Raw genomic sequence first — 15,360 nt, 5'->3', positions numbered from 1 at the left:
GAATGAGATGGAGGGCGGGGGTCTGTGCATGCGAAAGTAGCAAAATTATACGAAACGAACGCGCTTTGCCAACCTAAAAACCAACAACCAACCGCACAAATGCCAACTGCTGCCATCTTTGCATTGATGTGGAACTGCTACTGCTGTTCTTGTTGGGTCGGCGGAGGCAAAACGACGAAATCTTTAACAACGATTTCCCTAAATACTTCCGAATTTCATGTATATTACAATATCACGGCAGCCGGAGCAACCGCAGCAACATTGTTGGGGGCGAAACGAAATCACGCGAAATTTTTACAACGCGACTTGACTTGCTTCCTTCTTCTTCTTTTGAGCTCGGAACAGTGGTTGCTTTTGGTTAATTCTTACACAGATTTTGAATTTTCTATTGGTAATTTAATCATCTATCAGGTTTGGTTAGTAATAAGTCAGGACCACCAAAAAACATCACACTAAAAATGAATTAAACAGTTTACTATCCCTTAAGTAGTAAATAAATAGGTTATACATAGTTGTACATAGTTCCTACTATAAAATCCAAGTGTTCCATTTTAAGGAATTTCCTTTTATAACCGAAAAAATATAATTTTGTATACGGCAGATGCTGTTATGAGTTTCAAAAAAATTCAATCGCTTCCGTATTTCTAGTTTTTACGATACTCTCTTAGATTATTACCTCCAGAAAGACCAGTTTGAATAACAGAGCATTTTCCGATTGTTTATAGTTCCGCCTTTTATGGCCCGAATCGCCCATTGTAAGCGGTATCAATGCGAGGCGGAACATATTACGAATTTAATGCGCTCGCGTACTTGCCAAGAACTTCCCGGCAACCCTCGAATGTTTTGTAAACTTTTGCGGCAAACGCGCAGCGCATTACACGCCATGAAGTGGCGGGATTTCGGCTGGGTGTGTGTGTGTGTGTGTGTATTTTGGTGTGTGAGCCGGAAACGGGCTGCAAAACTTTCACCTTAGGCTTTGGGCGGTGGGCGGTGGGCGGTGGTCTGATGGTCGTTCAGTGCGCTTTCTCCTGCTCCAGCTGGCTGAAAAAAATATGAAATTTCAAAAGCGGAAACTGCCGGGAAAAATGAAAAATTGTGAAATATATGCGCGCACGCAGGGCGGCACATGCTGTACTTGAACGCGAATGGCCGGAGGTGGCCTCGTCCTACGCATAGTAAACCTCCTGGTGGCTCTGGTCCTCCAGCTCCATTCTCTGTCTGGTTCGCACCCAGCGACATCCGCAAAAGGTCGCGTCGAGATCAAAATGATTTTCAATTTAACGCGTTTACGTGCGGCCATTTGTCTGTTTTTCTTCTCCGGTTCGCCAGCTTGAAATGGAAACTTTGTCGGATGCATACTGAGAGAAATCCGGACGTTAGCGCAACGACACACAGACTGACAGTCAGTTGGGGCAATTAATTCACAATTACAATTTACATTGACAACTGAAATGGGAAAAAAAAATGGTGCGCCCGAAAGTATGCAGTGAAAAAAGGTCATGTCTGTGGATGTTTTTTTTTTTTTTTTTTTTTTTTTTTAATTTTTATATGTATATTTTTATTATTCGATTAGCACACTGCTACCCAAGTGGCAGCTTAATCTAATCAGTCTATTAATTAATTCAAATACAATTGTCTATAGTGTTTTTCTTAAGACTAGTAATTTAAGGTTACATTTTAGGTAGAAATATTGTTAATTTTGTTTTTCGAGTTAATACATATTATGTCAGAACCCGGTCAGGTAGGTCTTGAGGGTGGTGCCGCTTCAGTCTTCTTCTAACGGTTGTCTGAGGGTCAGCGTAATTAATGGCCGCAGTTCCAAGTTTCCTGGCTAGGCTGTTAGGATGCGCATTGAGTCGTTCCATGTACTTCTTTGAAATAGACTGCAGCTTGTCGCCGATTTTGGGCACCTTGAGGTCGCGTTCTATGTCGCTGGTTCGCATATACCAAGGAGCCCCAGAGATCCTCCTCAAAGATTTAGACTGTAAAATTCGGATCTTGTTAAGATTAGATTTCGCCGCAATGCCATAAACTTGAAGACCGTAGAAGAGACTGGGCGCTAGTATGGCCTTGTATATCATGACCTTGCAGCCCAGGGATAACCTGTTGCGTGGGGCAAGTAGCCATGACATACGAGCAACCTTGCTCCTGAAGGAGTGCTGTACAGCCGTGATATGCCTCTTGAAGGTAAGTTTCTTGTCTAGGGTGACACCTAGGTATTTATACGCCTGATGGTGCCTGATTGGACTTCCATTCAGACTGACACCTGGACAAGTTTCTCGGCGGTTTGTGAACGTCACATTGGATGTGGAAAATTCATTTGGCTCGTCATTTGTGCGTTAAATCGAAAGGCGTTTGAGCAAAAATATTTTCAATATTTACGCATAATTTAAGAGGACCCGCCCGCCCACTCATGTGCCTGTATTCGGATACATTGAAAATTAAATTCAACCCGAGGCGCTCGCTCGCACAAATATTGATACATTCTAATGGATTTCCCTACAAGCACACACACACTTACGCCGCCACAAGCCGATTGGTTTTTGGGCTGCCGAAAGGAGGCAGTGTTTTTTTTTTTTTATCGTAGTTAGGCAGCTGCGCCAACAGTCGTCCTTGCGAGTCCCACAAACATTTGTCCGATTCACTTGCCGCCCTCTGCATCTGTATCTGTATCTTTTATTTATGTTATTTATCGTATCTGCCGGCAGTTGGCTTTAAAAGCCTTTAAACCTCGACTGTTTTTGCTGGGCGCTGGGCTCTGGGCACTGGGCTCTGGGCTCTCATCGAATGGCCGGCCGGCGGGGTAAATATGGGCACGTAAGCCCTCAAAGTGTCCCTTAATTACGGCAGAAGGCAAACGTTAAGCACTTGGCTTTAATTCAAATCGCTTTAATTGCTCTACAAATGGGCAAGACAGAGCGGAAGCCCTGGCGAATGGGAATTCCCCATTCCGCATTAGGAACAATGTGCAAAAGTTGCTAACAAAGCGCCAACTGAGGCAGGAGCTGGCATCCTTCCGTGAACACACCTGCTCAGGTGCTCGGGAGCCACATGCAGATGAGCTCTCGGGCAGAAAGAAAAGATGCCAGGAGGGAAAAAGTTGAAATTGGGAAGTGCATTTGTGGTGTGGCAAAGGACTTATGCTGCTTCTCCTCCAGCCAAACCCCCAAACCCCATCCTCCCCAATTGTCTTTGCCGCCTCGTCCTTTTGTCTGTCGCATTTCGCCATTTCGCAGGACCAACAACTTGTGCATGTGCATATGCCATGCCACATCCTGTCCGTATAAGTGTGCGTTAAGCGCTTACATTGTTATGCCTTGCCGCTGATGCCGTTCTTATGTGCGTATGGTTGCTGTTGTTGTCGGCTTTTAATAACTGTAAGTACGCCACTTCCTGTGACAGAAGAAAATGTAATTGTTGCACATGGGCATGCCCGGGCATGCCGCAAGGAAATTACACTTCCACAGGCACAGACACCGACGCAGATACAGAAACAGAAACAGAAACAGGATCAATTGCATAATGCCCGGATAGAGGTGAACGGCTGGGTGTAATGCATATGCGTATGCACAATCAAAGGACTAAATGGATACATTCAATCAGATTTCCGGCAATACCATGGCCTGAATACTGTTCGGGGAGCTCCTTGCTTTAATTCAACGAAGGACTCGGCTTTAATAGCGAGTCGAGACCCATTTAAATTCCCAACTCGATTTGCCAGAATGCGATTGAATATTTCAGCGGGCGTCGAGTGTCTCTATTTGCTTGAGCCACATGTGTAAATGGTTTTCCCTTTTTCCCTTTTTCCCTTTTTCCCTTCACTCTAGCCATCTGCCATGGCTCCTTAGCATATTCCGGGGCGCTCGTTGTTCTTGCTGGAGTTGCCTTTTATGTCGCTCAGCATTCGCCTAATAGAGGTTTTTTGTTTGGGTGCATTGCGGTCTGAAGGCCCCCGTCCCCAGCAACTTTCGGTAATTTCCCGTCAGCCACAGTGCACTGGAAAATAAGAGAATATATAAGTTTGAGGTTAATGTCAGCAAATAATTTTTAGTCAAAACAATTGCAGTGGCAAGTCTTTAATAATGAAGAACCAATTTGTATAATTTTAAGAAGATCCAATTTTACTCTTAGGCTTTAATCTCTTAAATAAAGTAAGCATTGAAGTTATTTGAAATATTGAATGGAAACAATATATTTAAAAGGCATTCATAGAAATCCCTTCGTTGGGGATAACAAAAGTTGGTTCGATTAAGAAACGTTGTATTTAAGTAACGTATATTTTCCAAGAGAACCATAAAAGACGCATTAAAATGCGACAGCACAAATTGTAAGGTCAATTTAAAATCTCACAAGCCAAATCCCGATTTAAAACATTGATTTTAAATGGCTTTTGCGATGGCAGTGCACGTGTGGATGTGCGCTCACTTAAGCCCCATCGAAACTTTGGACCTTTTTTGGGATGCTGGGGTGTTGGGGTGTTGGGTTGTCTGTGCCTTGGAAATTTGCCTCGAAGCGCGCACATTAAACCACCAAAAAAAAAAAAAAAACAGGAACAAAAAAGAATTAATTGTCTTTCGCAATGCACTCACTCACTTGCACACACACACGCGCGCGCACAATGGCAAGAGCCAAAGAGCACCAATACACACTCAAAGGGGGGCACTCACACACAGAGGCACTCGAAGCACGTAGAGAAGTCGCCGACTTGACTTTATTTTCGACTCTGGTACTCCCACGCCAGTACGTACCCCCTAAACCCGCCACACACCCACAAAAGCTCCACGGAACCGGGTACGGGTTTAAAGATTTTCTATGCAGCCATTGTCTCAACGGGACGCGGAGTGGGTGGGGCGATGGCATGGATGCTCCACAACCTGCACTTAACACAATTTCGTGGCACACAAAAGACTTTCGCTGCGGCACAGCCACCAGAACACGCCGCACCACCCCCGAAAACCACCCGCCCAGCCACCGCTCTGCTGCGGGCGAACTTTTTTCCTTAGCTGCGAATTACGCGCCGCTTTTGTTTTCCCCACCAAAACGTGTGGAACGAGCGCGTGCAACGCCTCGGGCGGTGCCACGTGGCATAAATTAATCTTCCCACTAAATTTGGCGTCTTCTCTTCTCCCACCCCCGCTCACACGCGTAATTCGGGCAGATATTCGGACCCGGAGGCACCAAAATAGACGAGGACTACGACGATCCGCCGGTCACACTGTTGCGAGGTCCTCCAGGACCCCCGGGCACCGCCGGCAAGGACGGACGCGACGGACGAGATGGCAGCAAGGGAGAGGCCGGTGAGCCGGGAGAGCCCGGATCCCTGGGTCCACGTGGACTGGATGGCCTGCCCGGTGAGCCGGGCATCGAAGGACCTCCCGGCCTGCCGGGATACCAGGGTCCGCCGGGAGAGAAGGGCGATCGCGGCGACATTGGGCCGCCCGGATTGATGGGTCCTCCGGGCCTGCCAGGACCACCTGGCTACCCTGGCGTCAAGGGAGACAAGGGCGATCGTGGTGATTCGGTAAGTACTTCTCCTATGTTTTTATACCAATTATTTATATATTAAAAGGGTATAAGGTAGAAGGAAACGCATTGCTTAAATCAATTTATTTATATATTAATTTATACAAAATTAGGACTGAAATAGGATGACAGTACTAGCTACAAGGATTACTTATAATTTATTGGGTTTTAGATAAAGTTATATACATTCTTTTGCTTTGAGGGCTTTTAAAGCATTGGTAAGAAAACGTAGTTAATCCAAATATTCTGCACTCAATTTTAATAAAAATTTTTTTTTTAGTTATTTTGTATATGAAAATATTGAAATTTTATTATATTTTTCATTTGACTTTCTACAGTTAGAGGTGGAATATTTTCTTTTTGTTGTGCTATTTTTGGTCAGGATGTTTTTCTTGCGGTGTGAGAATCGAAAGGTGTTTATGTGTCAGGTTGGTTTTAAATCATACATTTTAAGCTTATTCCTCTCGAATTACAGCTATGAAACACCCTTCTTTTAACTGGCTTACCCATATACCATAAATTAAACCCTATCATGAGCGTGAATAATCCTTAATTCCCTTTCAGTACCGCAAGATGCGTCGTCGCCAGGATGACGGGATGTCCGATGCCCCGCACATGCCCACCATCGAATATGTAAGCCAAGCCGTTTGACCCACCACCCAGTGGATTAATCCTAACTGATCTGATTTCCTTTGCAGTTATATGGTCCGCCGGGACCACCGGGGCCAATGGGTCCGCCAGGACACACCGGCAGTCAGGGAGAGCGCGGCATGGACGGACGCAAGGGGGATTCGGTAAGAGTCAATACGCCGCCGACTAATATCTCTAAGTATCCAGCTCTAAATCTGTTCCCAATCGCTTTTGCAGGGCGAGAAAGGCCACAAGGGAGATCAGGGACCCATGGGGCTGCCGGTAAGTGTGCGTAATAGCCCGAGGTTTACCTCATAATTATAATGGAATGTAATTGCAGGGTCCGATGGGCATGCGAGGCGAGTCAGGACCTTTTGGACCCTCGGGAAAGGCTGGCTTACCGGTAAATTTCAATTGAACGCGGGGCACCCCCTATTGTTTGGCTTTTAATTTGGTACCTCACAAAACTTGAGTTGTTATTCCGCTTAGCTAGTCGTAATTCTCCCAGCTTTCGTTTTTATCGTTCTTGTGGATCTCGTTACTAAACTTTTGACTAACCCATTGTGTGTTCTCATCTCTCTTTCTTTCTACTTGGAACAGGTGTGGGGCGACTACTAATACCACTACTAGCTAAAAGGCAGTCTCTATTAAATAATAACCAGCACACATAGCGCCAAAGTCTAAATGAAACGCGACTTGCAATGAAACCATCCAAAACTCACGCACACTCACAACAACACACTCACACATAGTCAAACAGAAAGTACTAAGAAACATTTGAAGAAGGGAAATCCTATTTAATCAAAGCAAAACAATGTTCAAAGTTAAGAAGCCGCGCAACGCTTGTCAAATGTGCTCAGTTATCGTCTATATATATTATATATATTCAAATGTGTATATGGCAGTGTATATGTATCTCAATTTGTACAAACACGCACCCATGTACAGAAAATCAAATTCGAAATAACAGCATGTCAGTGCCGAGTAAGCAAATCAATTAATTGCACAAGCCAAGGAACCGAACCCCATCCACCCGCATGAGAAAAAAATTAATATTCATATCATTTAAAATGCCCCAAGAGTTAAATAAGTATTTATGTATACAATCAAAGAGCGCAAACAAACGTGTGTCTGCAGCAACGTATTTACAAACATCAATCAATCGAATCAACTAACACACTTTGAGCCCACACCCACACCGATACCCACACATCATACAACACACAACACACATCCGCACAACAAACCAACTAGCAAATATGCAATGCAAATATTTTAATTGCATTTCATTCGCCGCCGCTCTGTGGGAAGGAATGGCAGCAAGAGCAGAAAAGCCGCTTGAAAATGCATTAATCATACGCACCGTGGTACGTGAAAACAGCGAGCGATGGGTGGAATTTCGCATGGATAATTCAAGTGTTTCGCCGAGTGCGAGGCACTAATTGCTGGATTATGCCGAAACCAAGTCGCAATCATTGGCAATTGGCCATAAGTGACTTAATTACCTGCATAATCGAATGATTCGTAGCAAACGCCTCATCTGCTCCTGCTGCATACTGCATTGTCTTAGGTGCCGTCCATTGGCTTTGTCCGACTAATCAAAGTGTACTCGCTCATACAAAGCATTATTGCCGAAGCTTCAATGTGAAACACATGGCTAGGAGCAGTAACCCAGTTAATGTGTGTTTAAATAAGGAATTGTGCAAATTAAAGGTGGCAACACAAAAGAATTGTAAGATATTTTCACCTCTCGATGTCCACAAATGCAAAGTGCACCAATGTCTACAAGTCATAGATGTTGTTTAGTTACACAAGCACACACAACCCATAATTAAGAGATTTATACATACAAGTCTATGTACTCCATAACAAAGAGCTATGCAACCCAATTGTGCATATATTTCAGTGTTAATACAACTTTAATAAATGAAGCGAAAGAGCAGAAACTAGTTAGGCTAAAGTTCAATTGTATGGTTGAGAAAACAATGCTTTCCAATTTAAAAGCAAACATGGCTAAGCTGCGAACCCGCAGTATTCTCTCCTGAAATGCGAAATATCAACAATAAATACATAATCTTACCACGAGTATGTATCCTATTGGTTTCATGGACATCTCAAACAAAGTAACGCAAACAACTCTTTTATACAAAAGAAATGAAAGCATAAATTAACATTTACGAGTATCTGCAGCATTTTCAATTTCAACGCTCGAACTAGGCAAAGGACGAATAAAACGGCCTGCAAACAAACATAATCAATGCAAATGAAATAATGCCATGGAAATATGAGAAATAAAAGTATATACTGCCATTTGACAGCCCCAGCCCAGCGTATTTTCCCATCGACAACAAGATCCATAAAAGTTGGATGGGAATTATTGAATATGCAAATGACTACGGCAAATGGAAATGTGTGCAGCTTTAAAGTTTACTCGAACAGCAAACGGCATCGAAAATCAGAAAGAATATGTCAATTTGTTTTCAATTAGATGTGTCTCGTTGTTGTAATAATCCCCAAATGGAAAACAGAATACACAGGCAATTTGCATGTCAATTTTCGTTTAATCCACTAAATGTCAAACAACCCCAACGTGTACATACGCTACGGTAAAGAACGGAACTTAACCATAAATAATTATTAATTTTTCTAGCTGTTTTGACCTCTCAACGTGTTTACTTGCATCTCGCTCTCTATATATACTTACTCTGTACGCTCTAGATTTCTTCACTTACTAACTACGAACTCAACTTTCTCGATCCATAGGCTAGAATAATTAATTGTGTTTTCGCGATTAAAACCTAACATTAACCTATAAATAACTGTAATTGATGAGACGTAAAAAAGGTTAAGCCCCTAATAAGCTGCTAACAATAATTGTAAGTGTAAATTTGTTAATTACCCAATAAACATGAAGAGTTTGCAAACGAAAAACTATACAAATATATATATATATATATTTACGTGTATTTATGTCTATATACACACATGCATATACCAAGTGTCGATGTGCGAGTGCATAATGCCATCACAAACACAAAATACAATATTTTTATCCGTGCTGCTGCATTTCAAATGTATGATTCGAATAAAATAAAAATTAATGTGAATTCTGGTAATTATTTGCCGTAGCATGTGCGAATTAAAACGGCAAGCATTCGACGGAATGACCGAATTGTAAAATGGCTAAATGAAACTAACATTATTTTCGAATTAATTATGCATTTCCAATAAAGTGATGGTTTTTTACTAAACAAATTCAGTCCGCAGGACACCTAACTCTCATTTGCGAGGCAGGTTTTCGATTTCATGCCGCACTGCTAACCACACGCTTTCCCCACTCTTTTGTTTTTCTTCCATTTGCTGCAGGGACCTCCGGGCTTGGATGGCATGAAGGTATTTTCCCGAAAACAGCCGCTGATGTGAAAACAATATGGTAATAACCGATCTGTTTTCTGTGTTCGCAGGGCGCCCAGGGCGAGACGGGTCACAAGGGGGAGCGAGGAGATCCGGGTCTGCCGGTAAGCATCAGCAGCATCCCCTAGGATATTTCCGTAGAACAGCTCTTCAACTCCGTGTGGTTGCTAATTTTAAATAATTTGTGTCTTCTCTCTCTCTCCTTTTTATTGTTTTTACCTCTGTTTGCATGCGTATCTCTCTTTCTTGGCGTCGTTCACTACCTATATGCACCACTCTCGACCATCTCCAAACACCACTGACCTCTGACCTCCGACCCCCTGAACCCTGAACCCTGCACACCGCACCCATTCACCCCCCCCACAATCGAACACTCGAACACACCTACGGATAATTGACCCCCCGAACCGAACAAAAGGGCACGGATGGCATTCCCGGGCAGGAGGGGCCGCGCGGGGAGCAGGGCTCCAGAGGGGATGCCGGACCGCCCGGCAAGCGGGGACGCAAAGGAGATCGCGGCGACAAGGGCGAGCAGGGCGTGCCCGGACTGGACGCCCCCTGCCCCCTCGGCGCCGACGGGCTGCCGCTGCCCGGCTGCGGATGGCGGCCGCCAAAGGTTAGCATGCGTTATTCCTTATCGACTAAAAGCCACCCCCTATCCCACACCCCTCTGCGTACACAGAAAAAAAATGATGCAAATTGAGGGACAACCAGATCTCACACCAAATCAATAAAGAAATATTAATAACAAACTAAGCAGGGGACTAGGTATTTTAAGTTATTTTTAAACAGTGTAATTTATGCTGTAAATTCAAATTTATTCTTGCAGCAGCTGAATTGTTTTTTTTATTAAAAGAAAATGTCACGCTATCTATTTTATATTTATTCAACTATTCTGAAATCGCACGACTATTATTTAATAATGCCAATTTTTGAATTGCTGAATCTATTGATCTAGGTTAACTTTCAAAAATTATTTTGAACAGGATAAATATATAAAAAAAACAGTCTGAGAACAAACCTTATATTTTATCTCCAAAAACATATGGTCTAAAGATCTGTAATGATGTGAAAAAGTGGATCAACAGGCTTGGCATTCTTTTTTTTTCTGTGTAACCCCAATTGGCTGTCGGAAAGTTGATCGTTGTTACTATGCATGCGCCACTCGTGGCCTCCATCTACTTGGTAGTATCTTGTTGTTGTCCAAGTTGGTTAACTAACTTTTGCTTTCGCACACACACTTACACACACAACACACTCTAACACTAACACACTGGCAAACGCACTCGCACACCCACATACACAAAAACAAAAACAAAACCAAACACACGAACACACGAACACCTAACACAGGAGCCAATCATCTCGACGCCCGTGCACAAGGATTATTTGCCCGATGTAACGCAGCCGGAAAGCAACGCCAGCGATTACGAGCAGGAGGAGGAGGAGGAGGACGAGCAGGCGGAGGATAATGAAAACGAATATGATGAATATCAGGATAATTTGCATAACAATGAGTGAAAAGGAAGCAGGCAGCCAGCCGAGCAAATGGCGAACACAAGAACCTAAGAACCTTGCAACCTCCCAACCACCCAACCACCCACCATCGGCCACCCACCGCCCAACACGCACACGTACACACACAAACAGACACGGGCACAGGACTAGTTAAGCATTTCCGATTTCCGCTGCAAATCCTGGCTCTGTTTCGCTCTGTTGACATTTGCAATTAGCGCTAACAAATGCCAAGTGGCTGCTGCTCCTAACGGTTTTGCAAAGTAGATGCTATTAGCATACTCTGTCTCTGTCCTAAACCTTCTGCTCCCCACTCTCTCTCTCTCTCTCTCTGTCTCTCAACCATAAGCACATGCACACGCACACGCACACGCACACGCACACGCAATTATCCTTGGCTAACACACACTGGCTTAGCTTGGTGACGGGTCCCGGCTCTCAACCGAATTCTCTCATCCAACTCCGGCCGTTTCCGGCTGAACTTCTGTCTCGCCCCTCGCAGGAAAACTGGCAGGCGTGGCTCAAGGACGAGCTTAATGCGCTGCAGCATCCGCGCTCCAAACCCTAATTGCCAATCGCCCCTCATCGACTGCTGCACGGAGGCGTGGTCCCGCTAAAAACACCCAGACGAATCTAAGCGCTTTGGTTTTAATTTTAGTAACTTGTTATTGTTAACTGTAGACATCGAACAGCACTATAGCTACCACACGCATCGCAAAGAAACATCCTATCATAAACACTGTATAATCTGTATCTGTATCTGTATCTGTATCTGCATCTGTGCCAAATTGCTGACGTCGCAACCTTTAATTGTAATTTACGTTACCTTCTATTATATAAATTGTATCTACTACAGCTACTTCTACAGCGATTTCGAATACCATAAGCAAGAACCCAGCTATTTTTTACAAGAAAACACTTTAAAAAAAACAAAAAATTACAAAATAAAAGTCTATAAAAAACTAAAATGTGTGTTTTTTAAATACAATTGTTAAGACAGAAACAGTTTGAGATGGTTATATTTAGTTGTATTTTAATTTTCATACTTTCAGATATATTTTAAGAGTGATAAATAAATAAAATAAAGGTCATAGCAAAGCATTCAAAGAAAACAAACTCTTTCGTAAGTTTAGAATTTATAACACTACAGAAAGACCTTTAGACAAAGTTGAATTCACAATTTCTAAAATATTCCTAACTGCACCAAGACCTGATCAGGATGTGGCGCATTTTAAAGCCACGTCACAGGAACTTTTACGTTGAGAACGGTGTGGCATATACCGAGGATGTTAAAGAAGTGCGGCGGGTGGAGGTCCTTGCAAACTTGCCAATCTCAAAGCAGAGCCTTGTGGAGCATTTCTCAAGATTCGGATCTGTACAGGTGGTCCAATGGGATGAGGAAAAGCTAAGTGGATCGGTGCTCTTTGAAGAGGCCACGCAAGCGGCCGAGGCCCTATATTGCTTAAAGCACAAGTACAATGGCTGTGAGTTGTGTTTGAGGGCCGGTGACACTTGGGATCAACCGCCGGATAGAGAGGAGCCGGGAAGGCAGAGTGCAGACTGTCTACCCATCGTCGACGATGCTTGGGGATTGGTGCTCGACTATCTGCCTCTGAATGCTCGTCTCAACTTTGCCTCCAGTTGCCAACGATTTCAGACGATTTACCAACTAGAGTCGCAACATATGAGTCGAGTGCTCAATATAAAGCAGGTCTGTATGCTGACGGCATGGAACATCAAGGAAATGATGCGCCTTTCCGGAGAACACATTCATCGTTTGGAAGGTGGCCCGCTGCACCCGTGTTGGCCGCATTTCAATCAATTTGTCCAGCTGCTAGGCTCAAGCTGCCCAAACCTGACTGAGCTTTCATTCCATCGCATTTCACTGAGCCCCTATCATATGCAAAACCTATTCGAGAGTCCCAATGGCTTGCACAAAGTTACCAGCCTAGCTCTGCGCCGTTGCGACCTTTCAGATCGGGATCTGCTCTACTTGCAACCGCTCACCCAACTGAGGACTCTAGATCTTCGAGAGAATAATGGACTTTGGGGATCTACTTTAGGCAATCTGCCAGATTCCGTGGAGACTTTAAACCTTTCGGGCTGCGAAAACTTGGAGCCCACCCTGCTCTCTAATCTGGAAGCTCTGCCACTTCTTCGCGAGCTGCGCTGCCCGCAGATTCGTCTGCGCAATTTCAACCACGAATGGATGGACGAATTTCAAGTTGAGAACTTGGCCACAGATGAGCATGTCTACCGCGAGCTGGTGCAGAGCTGTCCCTTGCTGGAGGTGCTCGAGGTGACAGTGTGTCCGTACATGGACGAGCCGCAGCTAGGCGGTCTTTCCCATCTGCGCACCTTTGGTCCTTCGCGCCATTCCATTGGAACCGCCACCCTACCAGGTGAACAATTCGCTGCTTCTGGCCCTCGTGGAAATGGATTCGCTGCGGCATCTAGAGTTCCGGGAAGGTGGTCCGGGTTTCGTGGATGAAGTCGGTCTGAAGATCATTTCGCAGCTCAAGGAAATACGATCTCTAGTTTTACGCAATCAGGACTTTGAGGCACATGAACTCAGGCAACTGCGCAAGCTAAACGCCTTAGAGCTGCTGGACCTGAGCGATTCGCCGCATCTCTCCAATGAGATCGCCAGCCAATTGGCCAAGACGCTTAGCCGGCTGCGTCAGTTGAAAGTCAAGCGATGTCCTCTTATCTCACGGCGTCTAATCGAGATCCTCAAGGACAGGACCATGCTCCAAGTGGACATTTAGAGTCCTACATTGTTTCATTCTGCTGTTTTATTGTTCTTTTATTTTGTATATATTTTAAATTATATATTTTTGTTAGCCCAAGTAATGTAATACAAATTAACCAAAAATATATGTTTTTAATAAAAAGGAATTATAGACACAAGATTTCAAAATACAAAGAATTTTTTAATTATCGAAATATTACTCCTTCAAAAGCTTGAATTGTTTGACATATTTATGAACTGTATCCTTTACATAGGGTTTCAATGCTATGCAGGTTGGAATATTCTCGGGTTGTTCAATCCACAGCTTGTGCTTGATCTCGTTTTCCTTTAACTTTTCGCTGAGCTTCACCAAGGCTGCCTCATCTTTTGCCTGTAGATGTGGAGAGTTGTTAATTTTATATTGTTCATAGAGCTAATGCTGCTAGAAACTAGTTTTTTAATCTACTGCCCAACGCTCCAATGAAATAATTATTTTTAAGCCAATGTATAACAGCAAAGTATACAAAATCACATATGTATCTTTCAAGCCTTTTATTTTAATACATTTCTGATTTGAAATCGGTACACGTTTGCATTAAAATTATTAATAAAATACATAAAAAAATGTATATATTACAATTATCAATAACACTCAAAAGGAGTAATAAATAATTCAAATAAATAAAGTTTTCTATAAAATACATTTGTTTTCTTACCTCCAGCACCACCTTGTGCATGTTATCCAGATCTTTCAAATAGGCCACGGTGTCCGAATCGTCTGAATTCAAGTGGATAACGGCGGCTGTGGCATGGCAGCACTGTGCGATAACCGCGCCCATAGGCCAACTAAGCGCGGAACGCAAATCACTCCGGACAATAATATACTGCACAATGTTGCTCATGTTTTTCAAAATACAAGTTTCCAAATGTTTATCAAAATTATATTAAAGTAAATGCCGGTCAGGAAGAACAAGAGAAACAGCTGCGTGCAGCCTTGCCATATTATTTTGAATCAAAAGAGTTGCCAAATTGGTTAAAAAACATGAGTAAAGCTGTGTTTACACTGGGGAAGCATTAGTCGAACGTTTAATAAAAAAACCCGCAAGCACTAAAATGCATTGTCGATATCTAGAAACATTTAATATGTTACCTGATTTAATATTAGATGAAAATAATTCAGCTGGGTTTTAGCTTTTAATCCACTCTCCGTTTCAGCCTTGCAACAACAGTGTGAACGCTCGGATTTAAAGCGCTGTAATGTAGAATGTATAAGCTGTATGTAAAGTAGAACTGGAAGTTTCAGAGCTAGATGTCGCCACTGGTGCTCTGCGAAGCTATTAGCAAGGGTTTTCAGTCATTTCCGTTATAATTTGGCAATTTTCCGAAAAATGCGTTGGAGAAGCCTAAAAACGCGGAAAACATTACTAAAGTGGGATCTGATTCTCAGTCATCAGACTTGGGAACGCTTTCCTCACTACAGATCATAATACATTTTTTGTTTTTTTTTTTGGGGAAAACTTCACATGGTCAGAGTAAAGTCTTTCCAT

The 15,360-nt window shown here is 43.3% G+C and overlaps 3 protein-coding genes across 22 annotated transcripts in view; 2 read left to right on the top strand and 1 right to left on the bottom strand.

Moving 5' to 3' along the window:
- Nucleotides 1-12,050, top strand: part of LOC128252665 (collagen alpha chain CG42342) — a 71,892-nt gene extending 59,842 nt beyond the window's left edge. For 4 of the 20 annotated variants that reach the window (XM_052980576.1, XM_052980571.1, XM_052980570.1 and 1 more), the window contains 9 exons: nucleotides 5,159-5,521; nucleotides 6,088-6,156; nucleotides 6,222-6,317; nucleotides 6,391-6,435; nucleotides 6,494-6,556; nucleotides 9,520-9,546; nucleotides 9,618-9,671; nucleotides 9,986-10,183; nucleotides 10,921-12,050. In XM_052980576.1, the coding sequence (XP_052836536.1) occupies nucleotides 5,159-5,521; nucleotides 6,088-6,156; nucleotides 6,222-6,317; nucleotides 6,391-6,435; nucleotides 6,494-6,556; nucleotides 9,520-9,546; nucleotides 9,618-9,671; nucleotides 9,986-10,183; nucleotides 10,921-11,088 (1,083 nt within the window). In that variant the 3' untranslated portion in view covers nucleotides 11,089-12,050. Of the gene's footprint in view, nucleotides 1-5,158; nucleotides 5,522-6,087; nucleotides 6,157-6,221; nucleotides 6,318-6,390; nucleotides 6,436-6,493; nucleotides 6,557-6,753; nucleotides 9,186-9,519; nucleotides 9,547-9,617; nucleotides 9,672-9,985; nucleotides 10,184-10,920 lie in introns of those variants that run through there. The other 16 variants (XM_052980579.1, XM_052980578.1, XM_052980577.1 and 13 more) reach the window with 8 other exon arrangements.
- Nucleotides 12,051-12,182: 132 nt separating this feature from the next.
- On the top strand, nucleotides 12,183-13,926 carry LOC128266486 (uncharacterized). Its single transcript, XM_053003036.1, is given in 2 exon segments — nucleotides 12,183-13,440; nucleotides 13,442-13,926. Coding segments are annotated over 2 exon segments (1,548 nt in total). The 5' UTR covers nucleotides 12,183-12,301; the 3' UTR covers nucleotides 13,851-13,926.
- A 49-nt stretch (nucleotides 13,927-13,975) lies between these two features.
- Nucleotides 13,976-14,803, bottom strand: LOC128266487 (putative peptidyl-tRNA hydrolase PTRHD1). Its single transcript, XM_053003037.1, has 2 exons — nucleotides 14,530-14,803; nucleotides 13,976-14,204 (listed from the first exon to the last, which is right to left on the bottom strand). The coding sequence occupies exons 1-2, from the start codon at nucleotides 14,713-14,715 to the stop codon at nucleotides 14,031-14,033; spliced, it is 360 nt and encodes a 119-aa protein (XP_052858997.1). The 5' UTR covers nucleotides 14,716-14,803; the 3' UTR covers nucleotides 13,976-14,030.
- Nucleotides 14,804-15,360: the final 557 nt, after the last annotated feature.

The sequence above is a fragment of the Drosophila gunungcola genome, chromosome 3R (assembly GCF_025200985.1).
Source record: "Drosophila gunungcola strain Sukarami chromosome 3R, Dgunungcola_SK_2, whole genome shotgun sequence".
In the NCBI taxonomy this organism is placed as follows: domain Eukaryota; kingdom Metazoa; phylum Arthropoda; class Insecta; order Diptera; family Drosophilidae; genus Drosophila; species Drosophila gunungcola.
Note: the sequence above shows the minus strand (reverse complement) of the source record. Positions and strands in the feature narration are given on the sequence as shown.